This window comes from Porites lutea, chromosome 4 (genome assembly GCF_958299795.1).
Source record: "Porites lutea chromosome 4, jaPorLute2.1, whole genome shotgun sequence".
Taxonomy (NCBI): Eukaryota; Metazoa; Cnidaria; class Anthozoa; order Scleractinia; family Poritidae; genus Porites; species Porites lutea.
This window is the reverse complement of record NC_133204.1, coordinates 43,667,425-43,689,447: the sequence shown is the minus strand read 5'-3', so window position 1 is coordinate 43,689,447 and position 22,023 is coordinate 43,667,425. Positions and strand designations below refer to the sequence as shown.

Sequence of the window (22,023 nt, the reverse complement as noted above, 5' to 3'; positions counted from 1 at the left end):
TGTGCGTGGGAGTAAGCGTAATAGGAGAATTGTGTGCCTTGTAAGATATCAATTCCCTTAACTTTTCACAATTGATTCACTTTACTTTTCACATTGCTAGTGTTACCCATGCCACCTAACACCACCCATGTGGACTGAACCACTTACAAAGTCATCAGTTAAATGCCTAATGATCAAAGGATGATCATAGTGGTTTTGTAATGCATGGGTGGCCTCACTCACTGGTACTTTTAGGACATTCCCATTTTGTAATCATTTTCAAAATGAAGCCTGTTAAAAGCTAGGCAAAGGAGAAAATGAACAAGGGAATCTGGACCATCTTGATTGTTTCAAAAGGTTTTGATACAATTTAGATGACTGAGACTTTCCAGATGATTATAATGAAGACTAGGCTTTACAAATCACAGTGTTAGCAAGAAGGTAGCCTGCCTCACAGACGTAATCCAACCCCAGCTAGTTATGACCGCAAAGCAGTGCCTAGATCCATGTTCTGGGCCTCAACAGACTCAACAAATTAATTACCGGATATAGGTTTGGATTTTAAGTTCGACCTGATTTGTAATTGGACAATGCGTCACGAAGCAGGGGAACCAGGACAAGGATTTTAGCACTGGCTTGCAGATGGTCTTAACTAGAGGTTTAGTTTCATCTGCAGTGCAGGCGAAAAAGAATATAGGTACTATAATCATTCAGAAGACTCCCAGCACATTTATTTTTATTTATTTTTATTGCTGTTTTAGAAATGAGCAGGAAATGTATGCAAAGCAAATTAGCGCTATTCACAAAGTTTCAAATACAACATTCTCAATGAATGAGGGCTTTCAGTAGCATTCTAAGGAGCAGAGGTCCAATGGTACTAGTATGAAAAAATTACATGACACTTGCATTCAACAATAAATGCACAAAAAGATATTTACAAGGACTTAAAGGTCCACAATGATTGAAAGAAAAACTACAGGTCTATAATTTTATTAATATAAAAAGGAAAACTAAACACCATGTTTTATCGTCATATTCTGTCCAATGCTTCCATTGTTACAATGCTATTTCCTCTGATCACCTAAAAAGAATACAAATTTGCTGAGCCTAAGGGCAACATTTTAAGTTTAGCTAGGCAACTTACGAGACACGGAAGAACGTTAACACAAAAAAAGGAATAGAGAATTTCACTGCCAGCTAATGACAACTTTGTTGAATGAAAATGAAACAGTTTTTTAAAGTTTCTTTCTCCAACAAAGTTCATTAAGGAAGGTCAGTCCACACTGAAGCATTTTTTTAAACCCTCTCTTTTCATACTGACAAAGAAACTTCAAAACCTCCGTGTTAATAATAGTATTTTGGCATTGTTTCCAATCACCCGTTACTAAGCTACTGAACTTACAAAATGTACATATTCTGAAGATATGTAATCAGAAGTGAATGCAATACTCTTGTATCTCAGAGAAAAATGGGTTATCTTCAGGGGGTTCTAAAGGTCAAGTCTGTAGGTTATACATGTAATAATACTGGTAGATTTCGATCCATTTTGTTTGCTTTATTTCACCTTAATTATGAATGACCAAGCTAAAGAATACAACTGTTCTTTCACCCTTTTGACTTGATGTTGCATTTTAATGAAAACAGAAATGTGAAGTAAGACAAGGTCTGAGTATCACAAAAGGTGTCACTGAGATGAGACGAGTTATGATAACAAGACTAAATCAGGATGACTTTGACTTACCACCATTCCAATGTTATGTTTCTCTTGTGCTGAAACTTCTTCCACTGCTTCATCCAGCACAAGATTCATGAATGGATCAAAACCTCTGAGTACACCGGTCACATGTCGACTGCCATTTAGCTTTACTGAAAGAAATCAAGGTTATTGTTACATTTTACACTAGCTTGATCCACACTTCAATGACCATATTTTGCAAGGACTGCCTAGACAAGGTCATTTTCATCCCAAGCTTGCAAAACAGCTCCATCTTGCGCATGCAAGTATCCTGTTAGGTATAGCTTGGGTTTTTTCTCTATTTCGTTTGTACTAAAAGAAGTAGCCATGAAATGAAAAATGGTTCTGGGCCATTTGAAAGTGAAATCATTAAACACCCATCTGATTTCTCGCAACTTTAAGGTTGTGCTAGGGACTGGGTTGGTGTTTAATTGCAATACCCAATTTCTGAAATAGCCAACAGACAGTGCAGTCAACTCTCCTGAATAATCTAGGAAACTCCATATTTTGGACCATATCTCCCGGTCTCCAGGTTAAATCATGAAATCTCCCGGACAATCATTGAAGACTCGACTTTCTGACAATAATATTTCAACAATTTTGAAATGTGTGATTCCAGAAAATATCCATACCCCTCCCACGGATGGTTCTTCCGATAAGACCCCCCCACCCCCTCGGAATTTCCGTTCCAGAGGGGCATGTATAACCTCCCACCCCCCAGGAATTTCCTATTTTCCTTTTCAAGGCCTTTATTTGCCGCATTTAGAGATTATCGACTGTGTACCGCTTAAAATTAACTGTTCTCATCTTAAGACACAGTTTTTTATAATCTTTGACCTATTTGTAATCTTTTACAAGGCAATTTGTATTTCTTACGCAGGTAGAGCATGCTTGATAATGAGCAGTCTCTCTTTTTTATTAGTCCACCCAGCGAAACGCGTGAGGCAGGTGGCGAGGCACGAAAACAGAGATTAATATGTTTATGTCATCTCAAGAAAACATTTACAGCATAACTTCAAATTTGAACTATTCATTGAAATAAAACTATGTGAACATTTTCGAGTTTCAAAACGAATCTTCTTACAGGCAAAGTTTATCAGTAAATCTTTCGCTTCCGGTCCCAAAAATGTAATTAAGTTTCAATGATGTACCATGTAGTCTAAGTCAGTTTCATCTCAAACACAACATTTACAGCATAACTTCAAAGTTAACTATTGATTTAACATTAAACTATGTGACGATATTCAAATTTTAAAACGGATCTACTAAAAAAACTAACTTACAAACAAAGTTTAGCGTTCGGCCTCGGGTGCTAAAGTCAATACAAAGTCGATGTTTGTAATTAATTTTAACTTTGAATGAATTACGCTTGCAGTTAAACAAATTTCAAGAATTTCAAGAAAACTTATTTGGGTTATAAAAGAACAAAATATGCAAACATTCATTTTGCGTCCCATATTTGCATCGATTTATGTTCAGAAATGCACATCAGTGAATTCGTCGCCTAGCACGTGATCGAAAGTCTCCTCAACAAAGAAGAAACAGATCGTTGATATTTTCGGGCAAAAGTTGATTTGGCGAGAAGTCTGTTCAACAAACAGACTGCCTTCAACGGTACTTTATTAGAAATCGATAATAAAATACAGCAAAGTTGTTATTTGGGTCGTCACGCAACGCTTTGTTGCGATGAGCTCAACCGAAATTTGCATAAAGTTGTTTACACGAAGCTCGAGAAATATAGTGCCGAGATAGACAACGTTTGTTCTCGATTAGCCTCAGTTTTTATCAGACTAATCTGCAATCGAGTCCGCAATCTAGATACATGTTCGACATTATAAATCGATGTGCTAAAATTTATCGCTGGAGAAGCAAGGGACCTGTTGAGAATTGCACCGAGAATTGCGATTGATTTGGCTGAAGGACGATAATTATTTAAGAGACTTCATCAAGGTCAAACGTTGGACAGACCAACCGTTACATCTTTAAGTTTTTTCTCGAAACGGCATCTATTTCTGATTTTTGTTGTGCCACAAATCAAAATATTCCACATATACTTAAGTATGTCTCGTACGATTGATCGCGTCTTTTACAACACTGCGGAAAATTCTTCTCGTTGGCACCCCCCATACCCCTCGGAAATTTCTACCCTTTAGCCCCACGACCCCTTAGGAACTTCCGTGGGGGGGGGGGGGTATGGATATTTTCTGCAATCACACAATGTTTGAGCTATTTTAATATTAACAGCGAATGTTTCCTCATAAACTTCAATAGACCATTGTAATTTAAGCAATTTTGTTGCTTAATATGAACTGTTTTATGGGGTATGTACGTAGATCAGCTCAAAGAGTATTTTTTGCACAAATGATGTCACGTGCTGTGTGCTATGATGTATCTGTCATCCCTTCCCTATCAATTCTCAACATTTAATGAAGATGTGGGGAATTGACAGCCCTGCTCGCAGGCAAGAAATTGTTAATTTAGTCCCTGCTCCTTTAGCCACAGTGACAAGATTCCCTTATAACACCATACATTTATTATGCATGCAGCAATTTCACACTTTTTCTCACAAATAGTTAACATGAGTAGAGTTGAAACATGTATGCATAATAACTGTATGGGATAATACGGAAATCTTACCACCACAGTTACTCAGTCCCTATTTTCAAGTCTTTTCCCTTAAAGATAAAGATATTGGGTGATGCTCAATATACCAAGTCAATATATGCACTATTGTCTTCTTCTACTGCGTCAATTTTATTGTGTTATTGTGCAAGGGCTAGGGATCATTGTTGTGTTCTTTGTGACTTAACTCGAGACTTGCTATTCATTTGGTATATCGTGCACCAACCAAGATATTTAGACCAATAAATAAAAGAAAGCCAAAACAGAAGTAAGGCCAGAATCAAATACAACACTTAATCACAAAACATGCAGTTCACTTACAAGAAAGTCTTTTATCCATGTACCTGAAATGAGGAAAAAAAAGATATGCCGTAATCAGCTTTAGTCTTGTGCTATGAGATCTTCAAGCACACATAAAAAGGCACGAGACAGGCAGGTGTTGACACACCACTTACAATGTAGTAATAAGTTACTAAAGGAAAATGAAGGCAAAAGATGGAGCCAGTATTTTGTAATAATAAGTTATAATATTATCTTCTACCAAACAGCTGCAAGATAAATTAAACAATGGAGCGTTTACTGTCACACGAGCTTGCTGTTTACCAGTGTTCACTTTGCACATGACAACTAAGTTCAGGTGGGGAAAACATCATTAATCGACGTTCACACATAAAAATTAACATCTTCAACTTTCGAAGAAATTTCCAAAGGACAAACTTACTTTTTTAACTCTGGCGGATGTGTTTTACTCATGGCTGATTTGGCCGATTTTGAGATCTAACAAAACTCTCTCCCTAGGATGCTTCCAGTAGCTTCGCTTCGTGGACGTTGCTTGACCCCTTGAGCCGACAGTCTACTGTTTTGCGGCATGCCTAGTACGTCATGTAATTTTGAAATTATTTAACGCGCCTCTATGAATTTTCAACAGTTGACCGTTTAAAATTATTTATTTTCAAATGAATACAACATTTTGCGCGTATCAAAATCTTCCTTTTCACCGCAAAAACAGAAAAAGGGACAACATTTATTACCAGGTCATTCGGAGGCCGACGAACGGCACCAGTCTTCGTAGAGATCTGAAAATAATTCGATCTCTGGTTCAGAGGGAAGGTTCAAGCTTCCTTGAAGTTTGGTGTAAGAAAACCAAAAACCCTGTTGGATTTGACAGTCAGCACTTGTTCTTCGACAGATTCAGAACTTGCTACACTAGTTATGGCTTTGAGGGCAAGCCAGAACTTTTATACCAAGAGAATTTGAGAAAGATTGAATCTGCTCTGGTTTTCGAGAGCCCCGTGGATCAGACCTCATTTCTTGACTGCAGTGAATCAAGAGGGTACAAACCTTGCTTGCTTGCCGTCACGAAAGATGGCTGGTTGGTCCGCCATGACTTAAAGACAGGAGACCTATTGGAGAGGGTCTACTTGTCAGTACATTACAGATTTAAACATGTGCAATGGGAGTCTGATTTGCAAAGAGCAGTGCTAAAGAGCGTTCACCTCTCTAGTCAAAACAGGCCTTTGATGTTTCTCTCATTTTTAATGGTAGCTCCTTTGCAGTTCCTAGGTTTGATGCCTATAGAGAAAGCTATATTTGGTCAGGACACTGTTGATGCTACTGCAAGCAATGGGTTTTTGGTTATTCTGCATCAATCCAATAGAATCAGATTTTACAGTCTGTTAGAAACTTTTAAAAAATACAGTTTTGATGTACACTTGGGAAAAAACTTGGGAACCTCATCATCTGACAACAGCATACGGGAATTGACTTCACAATTTGGTAATACTTGTTATGATCCATTCATTGTTGGAGCAGAACCAAATGGAGTGCCTGTCAATATTTCACTTTCATCAAAACCTGTTGTATTGTTTGAGGTTACAAGTAATCAACATTTGATCTCCTTTGGAGGGTATCCATGGCATTACATTGCTTGTCCTCAGTCATTTCAGGGTGTTTTTCATGTTCGTTCAGTAAAAGACTCAATTCTTGTAAAGAATGGAGTGCTGCAAACGGATTCAATGTCTGTTGAACCTGATCAGGCTTATTTCCATGCTGACAACAGTGGCCGCATCATTCATATTGGTCCCCACACAATCAGGTACGTTTGGGAACTAATCAATGTTCAGATGTGCAAATAATAGTCGGCCATCTTTCCAACTAAAATTTCGCATACGAAACAAAATCCTCAACTGGACAGTTCAAATATGACAGAGTATCTTTTTAACGCTGAGGATTTGTGTTTTGTCCAATGAAATTAAAAGCCAACATACTTTATACCACCATGCTAGCAGAGCCTGTTTTTGTCTTCTTGTTGAGTGTGGAGGAGAAACGGAGGTTTTACCTGACATCTGGGGGGGGGGGGGTACCTTAGGATTTTTTGGGTGGGGACGTGCGGCTGGGACCCTGGAACCGTTAGCCTATTGCAGAGCTAGTTCAAGTGAATTTTGCTACCCTATAATACTAGACTAAACTCCCCAAATCCCCCTATCCTAGAGTAGCTGTTTTCCAGAAACAACTGAGGTCACTAGCACCGTCCAGCCAAAGCAAACCGGATTTGATTTTTTTGTATTCTTGAGTGGCAATTATTCCCGGTTTCCCTAGTCTAGACTAAAATCTTCAGCCAGCCCCAATTGATCAGTTTAAATGGAAAATGATACCCTCTTCTAGACCCAAATTCTCTGATTAATATACCCTATCTCAGAGTAAACTACCCTTCACAGCGGCACATACCTGTATAGCCCATATATGGCAGTACCCCCCCCCCCCGCCCCCCCCCCCCGCCAGGCCTGACATGCATCAAGCCTTTGAAGTCCTTTAAGGCCAAACTTCGAGACTAGTCAATCTTGTTCTTACTCATTAAATTCGTTTCCCGAGAGCAAGCATGCATTTATTAATACACCAATGGAAAGAAAGGTTCTTCTGGAAAGGTGAATGTATACCTGCACCAAAATAAAATGCCTACAAAATCTCATGCTCAATTTCAATAAAAGATTCAGCAATGCAATGCAAGTCTGTCTGGAATATCAAAACAGCCATTTCCAAATTCCCTCCTGTTGAAAACGTTTATTAATAGATTTATAACATTTCAGGTGTTTCAAGTTGTGCCCAGTGGAATCAAAACTGTCAGCGTTTGAACTCAAAAGTTGTTTTTCACTAAACCTGCACAACAAAAACAGCTGCTGCCCGAAAACAGTCAGGTACACTTCCTCAGGGCGAGAAATTAAAGCCAGGAGTGATGACCAAATATGTAACATTCCAGATGAAACGGTGTTAGATATAGACTATGAAGATGAACTTGACCTCTTAGTTGTTCTTCACTCAAATGACTCTGGAGACATGCCCTGTGGAGTAATAGGACTGTATGATAATCAAACAGGAACTCTTGTGCAAGAAACTGTAATTGAAAATTGGACTCAAGATGCTGATCATTCTATTATGATGGAGAAAGACACAATTGTTCACATAATGAAATATCCCCTCAGGAAATTTTTCTGCACTGTTTATCGTCTCACTCCCTAAAAAATGTACAAAACATATAGTGGCTAGTCAGAAGACGTTTCATTTTTTTCCATGTGTGATACACATTATTTGCTAAAATGGCAAATAAATTCAATTCTCAATGGACAGAGTCAATGTTCCTTATCACAGAAGTGTTTGTATTATAGAAGTTAGCCTCCGCCACAGACAAAAACTAAATTCTGGTTAAGCCCATCTGCAAGACAGCGCTAATACCCTTGCTCTGGGGCCCCACCTGTGTACCAGGTATTTGAGTACACATCATGATTGGCCTGTTGAAAAACTATTGTCAAGCTTAAAGGAAATTCAAAAGGCACTCCAAGCAGCCTCGTACCCAGGCTGGTTCACATTATCCGAGTTTCCAGAGGAGGCTTGGAACTGCGTGCGATAGCGAATTTTCACGACAAGCTTGACAGGTGACGTCACATCCAAAATCGCCGAGGACAACTGGGAACGAGGCTGCACTCCAAGTAGTTTGCTGAGTCCGTAGGGGGGCCCAGAACAAAATTCTTTACTTTGCTTCACTGACGTTTCTATCAAGGTTTAGATTACATCTGTGATGCATGCTATACAGAGTTACTCCGTGGGAATGTTGTAAGAAGCTTGTTGTCTTTGGAGACAAAATAAACTGTCTTTAAGAGAGACATGTGCTTATTGGCAAGGTTTCTGGGGAGAAATTATGCTGTACGTGTGCATACTTAGAATCTTGCATTTTGATTAAAATTTTTCTGTGTTTTCATTTGTCTTCCTGTATTTCTTGTATATTATTATCTTCTGATTTGCTGTCAAACTCACAAAACCGTTAACACTGTCTTGAAAATATTTCATGAATGTTTTGTTTTAAATCAGGACACTCATGGATCAAGCAAACCCCAAACCACAATCTGAAACACCTAATTGACTTATCCTTATAAATATAATGTCAACCTCACAATTTTCCTTTTTAAGAGGTATTTTTAATCTTTTCATATTTCTTCAATGAAGTTTGTGATTGTGATTGAAATTCGATAACATTCTGATGTGCACAGTTTTCTTAGCTTCACAGTGAAAGACAATTGGCCACCTTACATGCGAGACAAAATTTTGGATTGGGAGGCTCTGGCCCGAGGTCCAAACCCTTAATCTTCTTAAATATACCATTTTTCACAGAAAAGGTACCCTTTCATATATCTTCTATTGACAACCGGTACCCCCTTCACATACTAGTTTAAAATGCTGCATCCCTTTTAACCGCTGTAAATGAACCGTCTTCTAAATACGCATAAATCACTAAACCAGAATGTTTTTGTGTCTTTTTTACTGCCATAAAATGCACCTATTAATTTTAGGACCTTCAACAGATCACAATGAGTGATTTCCCTTCCCTTTCATATACTTCAAATAGTGAAAGCACTAACCTTTTATACACCTGAAGCCTAAAAAAGGTACCCCTTCTGGGTGGAGCCTCCCTGTATGGGCCATTATAGGGAGTACCCCCCTCTCCTGGGTATATAATTCATTGTCAGCTTCATATGGCATAGACGTTAACTCTGGCGGAGAACTTTCTTCAAGAGTGCATTGTATGAAGAAAGAAAACTTACGATATAGCTTTTTGGTGAGTATTTCTCAGTATGTGTATAATAAAGGTCGAAATGGAGTATGTTGATGTCATGTCTATATCTAGTTAGCACCCCCATTTAGGGACACCCTCTGTTTAGCGGCCAGTCATCAAAGTTCATACAATGCCATGGGCAGATAGTGTGGGCGAGGGAAAGTCTAAACGGGCGGAAAAAATGGCGCGAAGAAAAGAAAAGAACGGGGAGGAGAGCCGAAACCCCGCCGTTCAAGGCTGAATTTTTCTTCGCGTCATTTTTTCCCCCGCCCGTTTAGACTTACCCTGCCGTACCAGAGATTTTTTCTCGCGTGTAACGAGGAGAGCTTTTTAAGACTTGCGCGAAACCGGAAATCGCCCATGAAAAGTCTCTGGCACCCAGGGTAGTTTAGATTTTTCCTCGCCCACACTATCTTCCCCTGCGTCTCCGAAGATGATACAATGTATATTTGAAGAAAGGTCTCCGTATATGGCCATGTCTTAAGCTGACAATGGATTTTATGACATCTAATTTTCTTTATCTTATTTGAATGTTCCTTGCCTTTGTTTAAAGAAATTCTTTACCAGTCTCTTGGTGGTGTGAACAGCAAAAAACATAAAATAGTACTGTATATTCAAGATTGACAAAAACTGAACAAGTGCAAATGACACAATGTCTAACCAGCACTTGTTTCTATAGACTTGCCTACAAGTCGAGCTCAAATTTTTTTCACGAGCGCGAAGCGCGAGCGGTAGATTTTACTACCGGAACCGGAAATGAGAAGTGAAGGACTTTGACAAAACCAAACAAGGCCGATCGCTACGGTTTTAATTTAGCAGCAGAGCTGAGGAAATAGCCCAGGAGGACACTTGTATAAAATAACTAAACTGCTTGCATTCTCTCTTTGTGTTTAGATTTAGTGAGAGCCGGTGCAAGCGCAACGCGCGCAAGCGTAGAGTTCGCGCGTTTCGCTCAAAGGGAAAAGAATCGTAGTCTAAAAAATATTAAACAGGTTTGCTCGTTAGAAAAGAGAAATACTTAAACCCTTAAAGGAGACTAATTTGGGCGTAGATCAGATTTTATTTGTCTTTACAGACCCCTTAACCATGGTTAAGGAGACCTGACTCCAATTGCATTTGCTATTCTTATTAAGGTAGGTATTTCCCCTAAGGGACGGAACATTACAAAAAGTTATGGGGGTGGGGAATTTTCGAGCCGCAGGAATTTTTTTCTCGCTAAAATTTCCCCTGTATGAAATTTTCAGGCCAGTGCATGGATATTTATATTTTTTCAGGGTTAATTGTCGTGCCCGAATTTTCTTCGTTTAACTTTCCCTTTTGCACTTCTCCCGCGAGGAGGGATCTGCACACAGGTTGGAACAGCATAAGTGAAGCCGAAATCTGTATCAAGACGACGAACATCAGGGTCATTTTTGCCTTGTCAATTCCACCCCACCCCACCCTCGCCCCGCCTCACATTAGTGGAAGAAGACCATTATCACGCAGCCTCGATTTTGCATCAACCGTTTGCGCGTCAAGCCTTGGATCGATTTCCGCCGCTCTCTCGGGTCGGGCGTCCGAACTTTTTCTTTTCCGAGAAGAAGAGGGGAGAAGGAAAGCGGCAAGGGAAGAAGGACCGTCTGATCGCAGGTTATCGCTGTTTGAGATCCTTCCCCGGGATCCTTCCCCCGAAAAAAGACCAAGACCGCACCTGAGGGAGCGGCGGAAATCGAGGGTTGAATGGTCTCGACGCCAACACGTCCACTCATCTTTCATCAAACTTATTAAATGAAACTGAATTTGTTGCAAATTAGTTACCTGAGAAAAGGCGGTCAATTATTTTTATAAATGTGATGGTATCCGCTTAGTCTAAGGATTACATTTACTTCAGGTTCTGCTGAAGTTCAGTCATTGTCTATGGACTGTTTACGCTCCCGAGTCAAAAATGTTTCGCAACACTTGCACGCCACGAGCCACTCCACTGAAATAGTTAATCACTTTTGAAATAGATTAGAAGCCTGTTGCAACATGCTTCTCAGTCTTACTTAGTCACCAACATTTTAGCCCAAGTCAAAAATGGATTGCTTTCGACATGGGAGCAAGTCAAATTGAAATCGGCTCCTTCGCCACCAAGAAAGTACCTTGAGCTACACAGGCTATCGGTAAACATAAACTCGAACTACAGGTACGAGCCTTATAAACCAGCTTAATTTCAGTTGAAGGGGATTATAGGTGTTCGAGGTGGGTAATCTGTAAGGTAATAAACGAATTAAAAATGCATTATTTAGGAAGTGTAACCCTGGGAGTGTAACTAAAGATTTTTTATGAATAGTGCAAGTGGCAGTCTCGATTGATCTGGAACTTTGGGCGATCACAATTTTTACTTCCGGTTTTTTTGTCAGTGCAGCCCGGGTAAATAACTTGGAATTTAACGCAAGTTTGTAAAATGGAAAAAAAATGAATATAGGGAATCACCCTCTGTGGCATATATTCAATTGCTGATGGCTGGCCATCTTGAACTAAAAGCTTCTGCAAACCAGACAACTTCCGTCACGGCCGCTGAAAAAATATTATTTGACGCCTAGATTCCACTCGACGTACGTCACCACCGCCTCATTTACATATGATGAAGTCACAGTTTTCGTAATTCAATAGGTTTTGATGGTGGCGCGGTGACTGTTTTTTTTACGGTGTTCTGTCTCCGTTCGAATTATCAACCGCTCTAAAAGTGTTTACTCGCAAAAGCATTCATACAAATTATGGCGGTCTAGGAATTTCTTCTTCACGGTGAGTTCAACTTCATATAAATACGTGCCATTTTATATGTGTATAACATCGATGTTGAAGTGATGTCATTTCCCTCGCCAGATCGTTGACCTCCGGTAGGTACGAGACAGTCTTCCACATTCGCTATATTTTACCTTCAAATGTTCTTACAAAAGAAACACTGAGTTGTTTTTTATAATTCACAGTCGAGCCCGCCTCGTTGAGATTTTCTCTTTTTGTTTCTAAGTGTAAAAATCCTTCACAAGCCGTTTGGTGATCGACTGCGTCGACCTGCATAGAACTCAAAGAGCTTAGTAAAAATATTTCTGCCTCATAGTTAAAGATATTCCTGTTTTTTTTTTCCTCGAGTCCTTGAAAGAGAAAATCTTTTTCGGGATTACAGAAAGGTCTATAATCAGTTCAAAGCTGGTTGGAAAACTTTTAGATTATAACAGCGAAAATTTTTATTTCTTTCTCGACCTTTGATATTTCCGACACGCGCTTCGTTGTCGAGATCGAAGTATTTTTTTAGATTCTTGATTTTAACGTAACCGTATGTTTGAAGCGAACTGGTCTCTCAAATACGTATTCACTAAACCTCCCTAATTTTTGTAATGCTAAGGTGAAGATATGCAGAGGTTTTTAATGTGATATCTTTCATAATTTTATGGTTTACTCAAGCATTTTATCGTAACTCTACGTCAGCCTTAGTTATTGTCATCGAAGTACAAAGCATGTATAAGCTGTGACTCGTGTCTTGCCAATTATATGTTCAACGTAATTAATCTGACTGTATATTCTCGTGATTTTGTATTGAGAACTAAGAAAAGGTTTTCTTGGTGCCGACTTCATGATACAGGATTTTGTAATATTTTTCTCACTGTGGTTTTTACTTTAAGTAAAATTTTTGACACGTTTTAATATTGCCTTACAACATGACGAATATCACAAATCCACAGAACTGTTGCTAAACAAGATGCTCTCAGAGTTGTATGTAATGATTTCAAAAACTCTGATTATGCCACCGCGACTATAAACTGTTATAGCGTTGCTTAAAATGTTGCATTGTAAAATTTAGAAAAGTTGAACATTAAACAGCTATTTTTAGCCAAGGGTCGATATTTTAATCTCAAGTGTTGTTAAAAATGTTATGTCACTTATAACTTATGTTCTTTAATATTCAAATTCTCAAAATGAATGTCCATGAGATTTTATTCCAACCAGGGATTGTTCTCATGAGTGTCTTCGTCTGAAAAGTAAAAATGACCGAAAATTGTTTTCAGGTCAAGAAGTGCTCCTTTCAGAATTTTTCTCAGGCTATATTTTTTTTACAGTTACCACAGGTGCAAGGTTCCTATCAAAGTAATATTTTTGTGGATATTGTCTGAAATAAAATGATATCTGCTTTGCTGTTTGATTAAAATTTTTATTGGCATGTGGGTACCATTAATAATTATTCAGTGTTAAATATAAATTAATATTTTGGGATATTTCAGTTATGCATTGGAACTTGCCTGTAGCCAGCATCCTTAGTGCCAAGATTATGGTCACTGGAGGGAGTTGGTTGGTTACAAAAGGCTCAACTATAACACACCCCAGCACTTTGACTGGGAAATTTTGTATATACATGTAGCTGGTCTTTTATACATGTAAGTGGTGGTGCACACGGAAGGAGATTCAACTGTAGTCTCGTTGAATTAAAATTTAGTTACTTAATATAGCAAACAAGTAATTGCATTGATATAGATATGAATGAAGTATTTTGATCTCTCATAACATTTTGCAAATTTAACTGATGTGAATTGTACCATAAAATTGAAGAGCAATAAAACCATAGTGGTTAACACTTTTTATTTCCTTACTGAAGTTATCAAATTCTTTGCTAGAGGAGAAAAAAATTTGATAAATTTTAAGTTGATGGACAGTATTTGTGAATAATATAGTAATATGGTAACTGTTCCTCACCAATGTAACCAAAAAAGTTGTGTGCAATTAGAAAAGGAACTATTTTTAGATCACATTTTGACTGTCATTGCTTTAAAGAATGCTATTTTTGTATTGCATGTGTAATTAGTCTTGAAAAATAACAGTTTTCTTCAACAAAGTTCAGCTACTTCTTACAGTTCAAGTATCCTTCAATGCAGTGTATTGATTGAACATTAGTAGTCACTATTGTTAACTGAAGATTGTAACTTGAATGTACAACAATTTCACATGACATACGGTCTGTCATAAGATAAAAACGAACTTGTTCTGAGTTCATCAAATTTATGTCATCAGGTAGGGACATGATTGTGTTGACAAGCATATTTTCTTAGGTTTTAAACATCCATTTAATCACCTCTTAAGAGATGTAGTGAAAATTGCAATTAGGACAATATACAAAGGGCTTCTAAAATCCAATTTCTATTTTATAGTATGTCACATTACTGAGCTCTGAAAGTCACACTTCCAGCATAGTAAACTAACAATCATATGAGTATCAAATTAATAATAGTCAGGTAGTCTGTACACATGCTCAAAGCTTCCAGACATATTGCATGAACAGTAAATTAGCATTTAATGAGAAATGCCACTGAGATGCAATACTTCCAATATTTATAACAGCAATGCATAATATCACATACCCAGCCTAAGCTCTTTGAGTTAACAAAGGACAATAAAGACCATCTTGATTCTTGTTAGATGAGAGTTGTTTTTACTAAAAACATTAGAATTTATTAACTGTAATGATAAAAAAGTGATTAAAATGGAATGTTCCTACATTGTGTTATTGTAATGTCATAATTTTCCTGTACAATACTTTTTTATTGCATAAACTCTGTTTAGTAGAATTTATTGGAGCTTATAAATTTAAAGTTTTTACAGTAACTAATTCGAACTCTTTTATTGTATATTATATATTTTGGCCTTTACTTTGATAGTTCTATATTTTGGACAATATAAGCCAGTACTAGTGTACCTTTTGGAAAATTATAATTTTGGGCTTAAATTCTTGGTCAGCTTTAACAAGCTCATTTGTGCACTTAATTATTGTTAATTAACTAGTTCAATGTCATATTTTTTTATTATCAAATTTTAAGTAGAGGGTTATAATTCAGAATGTTTATGTAGCTTCATAAATCATAATGCTTCTTTGTATTGCAGAAGAAGACCTCATATGAGGACCACTTCCATATAGTTACTCTTCAGAGGCTCTAAGATTGGTGCATTTAACTGAGTTCAACATTAAACAGTTAACTGAACACGTCAAGTTATGCGGGAAAATACTCCTGAGAAAGCTACAGTAACTGCTCCCAAAACACTAATCATGACTCACAATGACGACAACATAGAAGAGAAATCTATTGACAATCATTCCATGGAAGCAAATGACACTGAGATTTCTACTAAAGTGAAGCACAAGGAAACCATGAGTGATGATGTGAAAATGCATAATTTTACTGAATGTTGCAGGTGAGATTAATTTGTCTATTCTTGGCCAGATAATTATTTATGAGTATTTCCCTTAACTGAAAAGCTCTTTCCTTTTTACCGATATTTTAATACCCAGGGAGTTACTGCTTTAATCTTTAATTTTCAGGCTAGAGTGACAATAATATTCTGGATCGTTCAAAGTCTAATACTAGTAGCTTTGTTTAATTAACCTTGATTGCTACATTGTATTTTGAGCTTATAAACAAAGGAAGGTAGAAAGTTTTTCCTTTTTTAAATGCCTTGACACCAACAAATTTGTATAGCTAAGTTTCTTAACTGTCATAGAGACAGTTTGCCCAGAAACGTTTAAAATAACTTTTACATGGTGGTAACTTACTTAGCCAGGTTAATCATGTTGAAAAAGATCACATGATAGCATGCACAAAAGTATTAAACTCATGACTTCCTTTGCTGCAGTTCTGAGAGATCTTTGATCAACCATATTATTCAAACATGTGCAGATTAACTCCTGATCTAAATTCAAATCCCCCCTTTGTTTCAGAAGCATGTTCAAGACATAAACTGTAAAGAGAATCAAACAGAAGTCGATTATCCGGCCAGGCACTCCTTTATTCATTCAATGCCCATTATTCATTCAATGTCCATGTTCATTCAGTGTTTCCTGTTGATGTTTTTGAGTACTTTTTCCAGCCTACTCCAAAGCTTTTGCCACCTACATAAAGTCTAGAATAAATATACGCTAATTCCCGGTGCACTTAAAACTGTGTTAAATATGTAATGAGCAACTGAAATTAGTTTTTGACAGATATGGACAAACTACCTCTGAATAAAACGGATGGCCCCACGGTTTCAACGGGCGAAACATATTTGTGGTCCCAATATCTGAAACTTTTTTGGAAAACAATAATTAATATTTCCAGACTCAAGGTTATCAAATACCATGTAGGTGAGCAATAGAGACTTTAAAAATCGCAGGAACCAAGATGTTCTCATGATGTAACTGTGCAATGTGGACAAAATAAAATTCTAAAACTTTTCATTTTGTGATTGAGTGTCTTGGTTACTGCCGAGATTGAATATTATTTGACCACGGGAAAAAAATCACTAATTTTGAAGCACTTTTTGTAGCTTTAAACAAAAAAATCCAGACTTTTTACCATTGATCAAGACTTAATCTGTGTTTTCCAGACTTTCTCCAGGTCTGGAATTAAACTTTCTCATAAACAGCTATTTAATTGCTTCGCAAATTTCAAGACCTTTTCAATGATTCAAGACTCTGTACGAACCCTGTTTCTGTTTCTCGTAAAACACAGTTTTTATCTTATTCGATATTCATTGCATTTACCTTTCGTTTTGGGTTTGCCCGCAGAATGTGGATGTGCTCCCACTGCAGCAAGAGCTTTGCATCCTCACGTGCTCTCAAGATCCACGAGGTAAAACAGCACGAGAACGCCACTCGCCACGTTCTTAAATGCGGCACGTGCAATGAGGAGTTCGAACACTCGAATCTACTTCATATCCACATGCGAGTCCACCACAACGTGAAAGTGCGCTGTCCGCGTTGTAAGGACATTTTTGAACACCCGAACGTCTTGAAACTGCACTACAAGACCCACCATTCAGAGCCAGTTTGCGTCGCCTGTGGTTTAAAATTTGACCACGACAAACTCTTGCGACTACATTTGGAGCACTACCACAAGATTGACAGCAAAGGTGCTAAAAAGTGTGTTACAGCATCCAGCGGCAGAAAATCCAAAGGGAGTGCAGAACAGGAGGTGGCTGGAGGTGTGTGCGGAGAAAGCATTGCCACTGTAGATCAGGGAAATGTGGACAGTGAAGTTGACGAGGAAATGCGACAAGTGAAGGAGGACGAAAGCCGCGACGAGGCAAATGGAGTTGTTACCAACCAATGGGATGACGATGATGATGCGATGTCGCATGATAGCAGTGATTCCAGGGATGAAGGTAGCAGTGATGTTGAGATAGAAGACATTGATAAAGGATTTGAGCCCGGGTTAAGGGAGGCAGAGAGCCCTGTGGCACCAGAAAGACAAGACCAAACAGAGAGCCACGTGAATTGTCGAGGTCAACCGCAATGTTCCAGGTCACCTCACCAATGTAAGGGAGAAACAGAAAGCTTTTTGTTAAATACTGATAGCGGAAGCAGTGAGGGAGATGTTAAAAAGGAAAGAGGTGTTTCCTCAGTCGCCGTTGAGTGGCAAAACCCAATTCGGCCACGGAGATCCTCTGTTATTGTTACCACTGGTAGCGCCTCACCACCCCTTACACATAGCAAACATAAAGTGAAGGAACTCCGAGAATGTACGCAAGAGACACCCAAATTTACCCTTATTGTTACTGACTGGGATGCTAGTTCCAAAGGAAGCCCACGGTCTCCGTCAGGATCTTACGCGGAATCGCCCGCTTCAACGATGTCGGGAGACGAGAGCGGTGACTCCGAGTCGACCAGTCCCAGGGCACGCTCGGCAAAGCGTGTTACCACACTGCGCTGCAATCGTTGTCAAGAGGAATTTTTGTCTAAGATGGAATACCTTCATCACCTGATATCGCATCAAAAGGGAGATGAGCTGAACAAGGCGGAAAATGATATGAGTCCAGAAAGTAAAGCCTTCGAAAAGCTCAAGTCAAGTCTGCGAATCAAAATGGAGGCAAGACGAGAAGACAGGTCAACTGATGACGAAACCCATGAATTCGAACGTGAAGTTCAGAAAAGAGCAAGTCCTGGTAGAGATACTGATGATCCGATGTTCTCACATATATCTCGTACAAGCCCACCTTTTTACAAGGAAGCCCCGTCCCGAAATTTGTCCGTTCCTTGCACGCTATGTAGCGAACAATTTTCCGATTGGCGAGAGCTCAAAGCTCACGTGGAAAGTCGCCATAAAAGACCTCACTGCTCCGAGTGCGGACTGCAGTTCGATCACAAGAACTTGTTAAAGATTCACATGAACTCGTATCACAGCTCTTTGGACGTTCTGCAGTGTTACCAGTGTGGAAAATCGTTTGGTAACCGCTCGGAGTTTGTCAGTCACGTGACTTCTCACGAAACTTCGTTAAAAGGAACCAAAGACATAAGAAAGGAGCATAAACCTCTCCGACGAATGTCTAGCGCGCCGGTGCCTGGTGAAAACTTGAGTCGATTTCGCTCTCAGGGCCCTATGTTATTGGCAAGGGATCGTAGTGGAATCAGCCGTGATTTGGGCGACAACGGTGAAGTCAAGGAGCGAGGCGATCAGGTTTTACATCCAATGAAAAGCCAAATTGACGACTTAAGACCTTTCGTTAATCGATTGTTTCCAAGTTATGGGGTGTTCCGCCATCAAAAACAAGAAACTATTACGTCTCAAGAACAAGGTGATTGGTATCGTAAAATAAAAGGGAACCTTTTTACAGTTCCAGAGTCCAAAACGAGAATATTTCTACCAAAATGTCACGAGGATGTAGGACATGACCGCGAACATTTGGGCGTCAAAAGACGGCTACAGGACGAGAGAGAGGAATTCTCGCCAGGAAATGTAAAAGGTGATTTCGTCTCGAAGAAGCCAGCTTCTTCGGAGGAGGCTACAACAGCTCGGATTTCAGCCTTTTCTGCATACGAAAGAACTAGCCGATCCGACGAGGTCACGAGGCATCCCATATTAGGTAAAGCGAAGAGGGACCGGGATGGCTTACCAATTGGTGGGCCCCCTCCTTTGATCCCTGTAGTTCATCCTGGAATATCCCATAGCTTCGCACAAACGTCGGACGCAGGTTTACTGAGAGTACATCGTCCCGTAACCCGCACTGCTTCAGCAAATTCAGCTCTTAGATACCCGAGGATGCTACCATTCCCTACCCAGAAACCTACCTTGCAGTCCTCAAGATGGGGACCAGACTTAGAGGCAGCAGTGCCTTCAAGCCCTGTTCGGGATAGCCCGAGGGATCCGCCAGAATTACCATCTCGAGAGAGTATCAACAACATCACAAAAGAGGCTCTTCTACATTCTTTGTCCCTTAGGAGAAGAGCTAGCGCTCCTGAACTCGGAGCTCTAGTAAAACCCCTTGCCGAGCCTCGGAGTCGTGCGGCCCCCGAACCAATTAAAAATCCTCCTGGAAATAACGTAAACAATTGTGAGAAAACTGAAAGCGCCCTCGCTGCAGCATCAGGGCGACTCCGCCAGCTCAAAGAAGGGTACCAGCCGAGGCGAAAACACCCGCGGGATTTTACTTGCCACCACTGCGGGATTTACTTTGGGCATAAGAAACTCCTTAAGATTCATTTGGACTGCTATCACGGCTCTGCACAAGAGCTTCAGTGTCTCCGCTGCGAAAAGAATTTCTCCAGTCGCTCGGAGTTCCTGGAGCACTTGATGTCGCACGAAGGTGGTGATGAACTCCTGGCTATTCAGAGAAAGCGTTTAAGATTAGATCGTCGTTCGTCTCTTCCTCACGAAGGGGAAACCGTCATTAGACACGAACTCAACTCCACTGTAGCAAAGGAAACTACACCGAAGAAGGAAACAGTCTTACGGGACGAACCTAAACTGGCAGATACCCCAGGGGAGCTTCGAAAACCCCTCCTGAATGAGTTAAAAACGCGGACTTCCGAAAACCCCGTGGAGAATCTGAAACCAAATGGCGTGGATGTGAAACGAGAAAGCCGTGTCAACAGCTTGAAACTCGGCAACGAGAGACGCGAAAATGACAGTGACAGTGGTTCGAATTTCTGCTTCGTTTGCGGGCAGTCGTTTACCAGTGGCAAGAAACTGGAGCATCACATCTCGTCGCACGCGGTGGTTGACCAAAATGGCCGATACTGCTGTTCGTTGTGCCAGAAGTCGTTTGACCATCATCGCAAGCTGGAAATCCACACGCGCAGCCATACGGGCTTTAAGCCTCACAAATGTGAGTTGTGCGGACGGTCCTTTCCCTATTACAGCTCTTACTATTATCATAAAATGACCCACACTGAAGACCGGCCTCATAAATGTGGAGTTTGTGGTAAGGGCTTCATACAGACGAGGTATCTTCGGTCGCATATGAAGACACACAAGGAGCAGAATGGGTGGGCAAGCGACGAGGAACTTGATGTTGATACCGTCGCCGAGCAAGTAAAGAAAAACGATGGCGCAAACACAACTAAGAACTCTCCTTTTCACGAGACTGAGACACAGATTGAAACAGAGCCGACTGATCAGGAGGGTTATTCTTCCCAGGGAGAATTAGAGAAGCATGATACAGCGAGAATATTGTGCAGTTTCAAGCAAAGTAGCAACGTAGGAATGCGGACGCAGAGTCGGTCTAAAGATGATCAGAGAGACAGTGAACTGCGCGATGACTTGGTATTGGCAAACGGTTCTCACAGCGAGGGCACTCCGAGCGTGAATCAAACCGAAGAGGCGAACCTTGGCGCTCTTGAGGATAGTCAACTTAAAGGCACTCAGGGTCTTAGTGACGCTGCTGAAGCTGCAACGAACGTCAAGAAAGAAACTACTCAGGGTACAAACGATGAATCTCCTAAAAAGACCAAGAAAAAGAAGTACAAATGTAAACACTGCGAGAAAAACTTCAGTTCTTATAGCAGCCTGCACGTTCACGTGCGCATCCATACCGGTCATCGGCCATACTCGTGTAACCACTGCTTCAAGAAGTTCACCCATTCCAGTGGGTTAAAGCGTCACGTAAGGTGTCATACGGGAGAGAAGCCGTATCCATGCCCGGCTTGTCCTTCGGCTTTTGCAGACCGTGGTGCTCTCAAGTCACATATAAGGACTCACACAGGGGAACGGCCCTTTGTCTGTGATTTCTGCAATAAGTCTTTCACCCAACCGAGTTCTCTTCGAGTGCACAAGAAGACGGTGCATGCTCACGAGTTTTTCGATGAAAAATGACTGCAAATTGTCCATTTCTTACGCTATCTAGATGCTTTTTCTCGTCAAATTTTAGATTTCTTGTAGACTTATCTCGCATTCACTGTGATGTAACGTTACGAAAAAGAAAACGAAAACTAGTACAAGAGACTGTTCCTAGTCTAGGCAGTGTTAGACTTATTTCTATTTCCTAAGTACAATTGTAAATGGTATGTAATTGCCAAATTCGAATAGTTATTGGCTTTTCAAAACTGAAATGAATTTACATTAATTCACAGAGAAGGAATTTAGATTCAGGAAAAATCTCGATTAATTTTCGCTTAAGTTGGTGAAGTTCCAGGTGAAACAAGTGATCTCCCTAGCATTTGGTTCCGACTTGATCAATAGTAGAGTTCGATTTTAAGTTAATTCAGAGTAATAACAACGAAGAAAATAATAGGTGGATAGTAACTTGAATTATAATGATATCAGGTGTCACGACCTGCTATGGATAATATTTAACCACATGTAATAAATTATTTAAAGTTTTT

The 22,023-nt window shown here is 39.7% G+C and overlaps 3 protein-coding genes across 3 annotated transcripts; 2 read left to right on the top strand and 1 right to left on the bottom strand.

Moving 5' to 3' along the window:
* Positions 1-748: 748 nt before the first annotated feature.
* LOC140935812 (small nuclear ribonucleoprotein G-like) lies at positions 749-5,191 on the bottom strand. Its single transcript, XM_073385377.1, has 4 exons — positions 5,058-5,191; positions 4,658-4,680; positions 1,721-1,845; positions 749-1,060 (listed from the first exon to the last, which is right to left on the bottom strand). The coding sequence occupies exons 1-4, from the start codon at positions 5,087-5,089 to the stop codon at positions 1,010-1,012; spliced, it is 231 nt and encodes a 76-aa protein (XP_073241478.1). The 5' UTR covers positions 5,090-5,191; the 3' UTR covers positions 749-1,009.
* Positions 5,192-5,249: 58 nt separating this feature from the next.
* LOC140935810 (DDB1- and CUL4-associated factor 17-like) lies at positions 5,250-8,023 on the top strand. The gene is made up of 2 exons (XM_073385374.1): positions 5,250-6,431; positions 7,423-8,023. Exons 1-2 carry the CDS (start codon positions 5,293-5,295, stop codon positions 7,850-7,852), a joined length of 1,569 nt encoding a protein of 522 aa, XP_073241475.1. The 5' UTR covers positions 5,250-5,292; the 3' UTR covers positions 7,853-8,023.
* Positions 8,024-12,065: 4,042 nt separating this feature from the next.
* Positions 12,066-22,023, top strand: LOC140933718 (uncharacterized). Its single transcript, XM_073383334.1, has 3 exons — positions 12,066-12,206; positions 15,333-15,641; positions 16,993-22,023. The coding sequence occupies exons 2-3, from the start codon at positions 15,442-15,444 to the stop codon at positions 21,512-21,514; spliced, it is 4,722 nt and encodes a 1,573-aa protein (XP_073239435.1). The 5' UTR covers positions 12,066-12,206; positions 15,333-15,441; the 3' UTR covers positions 21,515-22,023.

Bases quoted from the DNA above. Each gene is read 5' to 3' on its own strand.
- LOC140935812 (XM_073385377.1), bottom strand. From the start codon at position 5,089: ATGAGTAAAACACATCCGCCAGAGTTAAAAAA. The intron at 1,846-4,657 runs GTAAGTGAACTG...GATTTCTTTCAG, and splicing joins CATGGATAAAAGACTTTCTT to TAAAGCTAAATGGCAGTCGA. The intron at 1,061-1,720 runs GTAAGTCAAAGT...TATTCTTTTTAG, and splicing joins AACATAACATTGGAATGGTG to GTGATCAGAGGAAATAGCAT.
- LOC140935810 (XM_073385374.1), top strand. From the start codon at position 5,293: ATGAATACAACATTTTGCGCGTATCAAAATCTTCCTTTTCACCGCAAA. The intron at 6,432-7,422 runs GTACGTTTGGGA...ATAACATTTCAG, and splicing joins ATTGGTCCCCACACAATCAG to GTGTTTCAAGTTGTGCCCAG.
- LOC140933718 (XM_073383334.1), top strand. From the start codon at position 15,442: ATGCGGGAAAATACTCCTGAGAAAGCTACAGTAACTGCTCCCAAAACA. The intron at 15,642-16,992 runs GTGAGATTAATT...GTTTGCCCGCAG, and splicing joins AATTTTACTGAATGTTGCAG to AATGTGGATGTGCTCCCACT.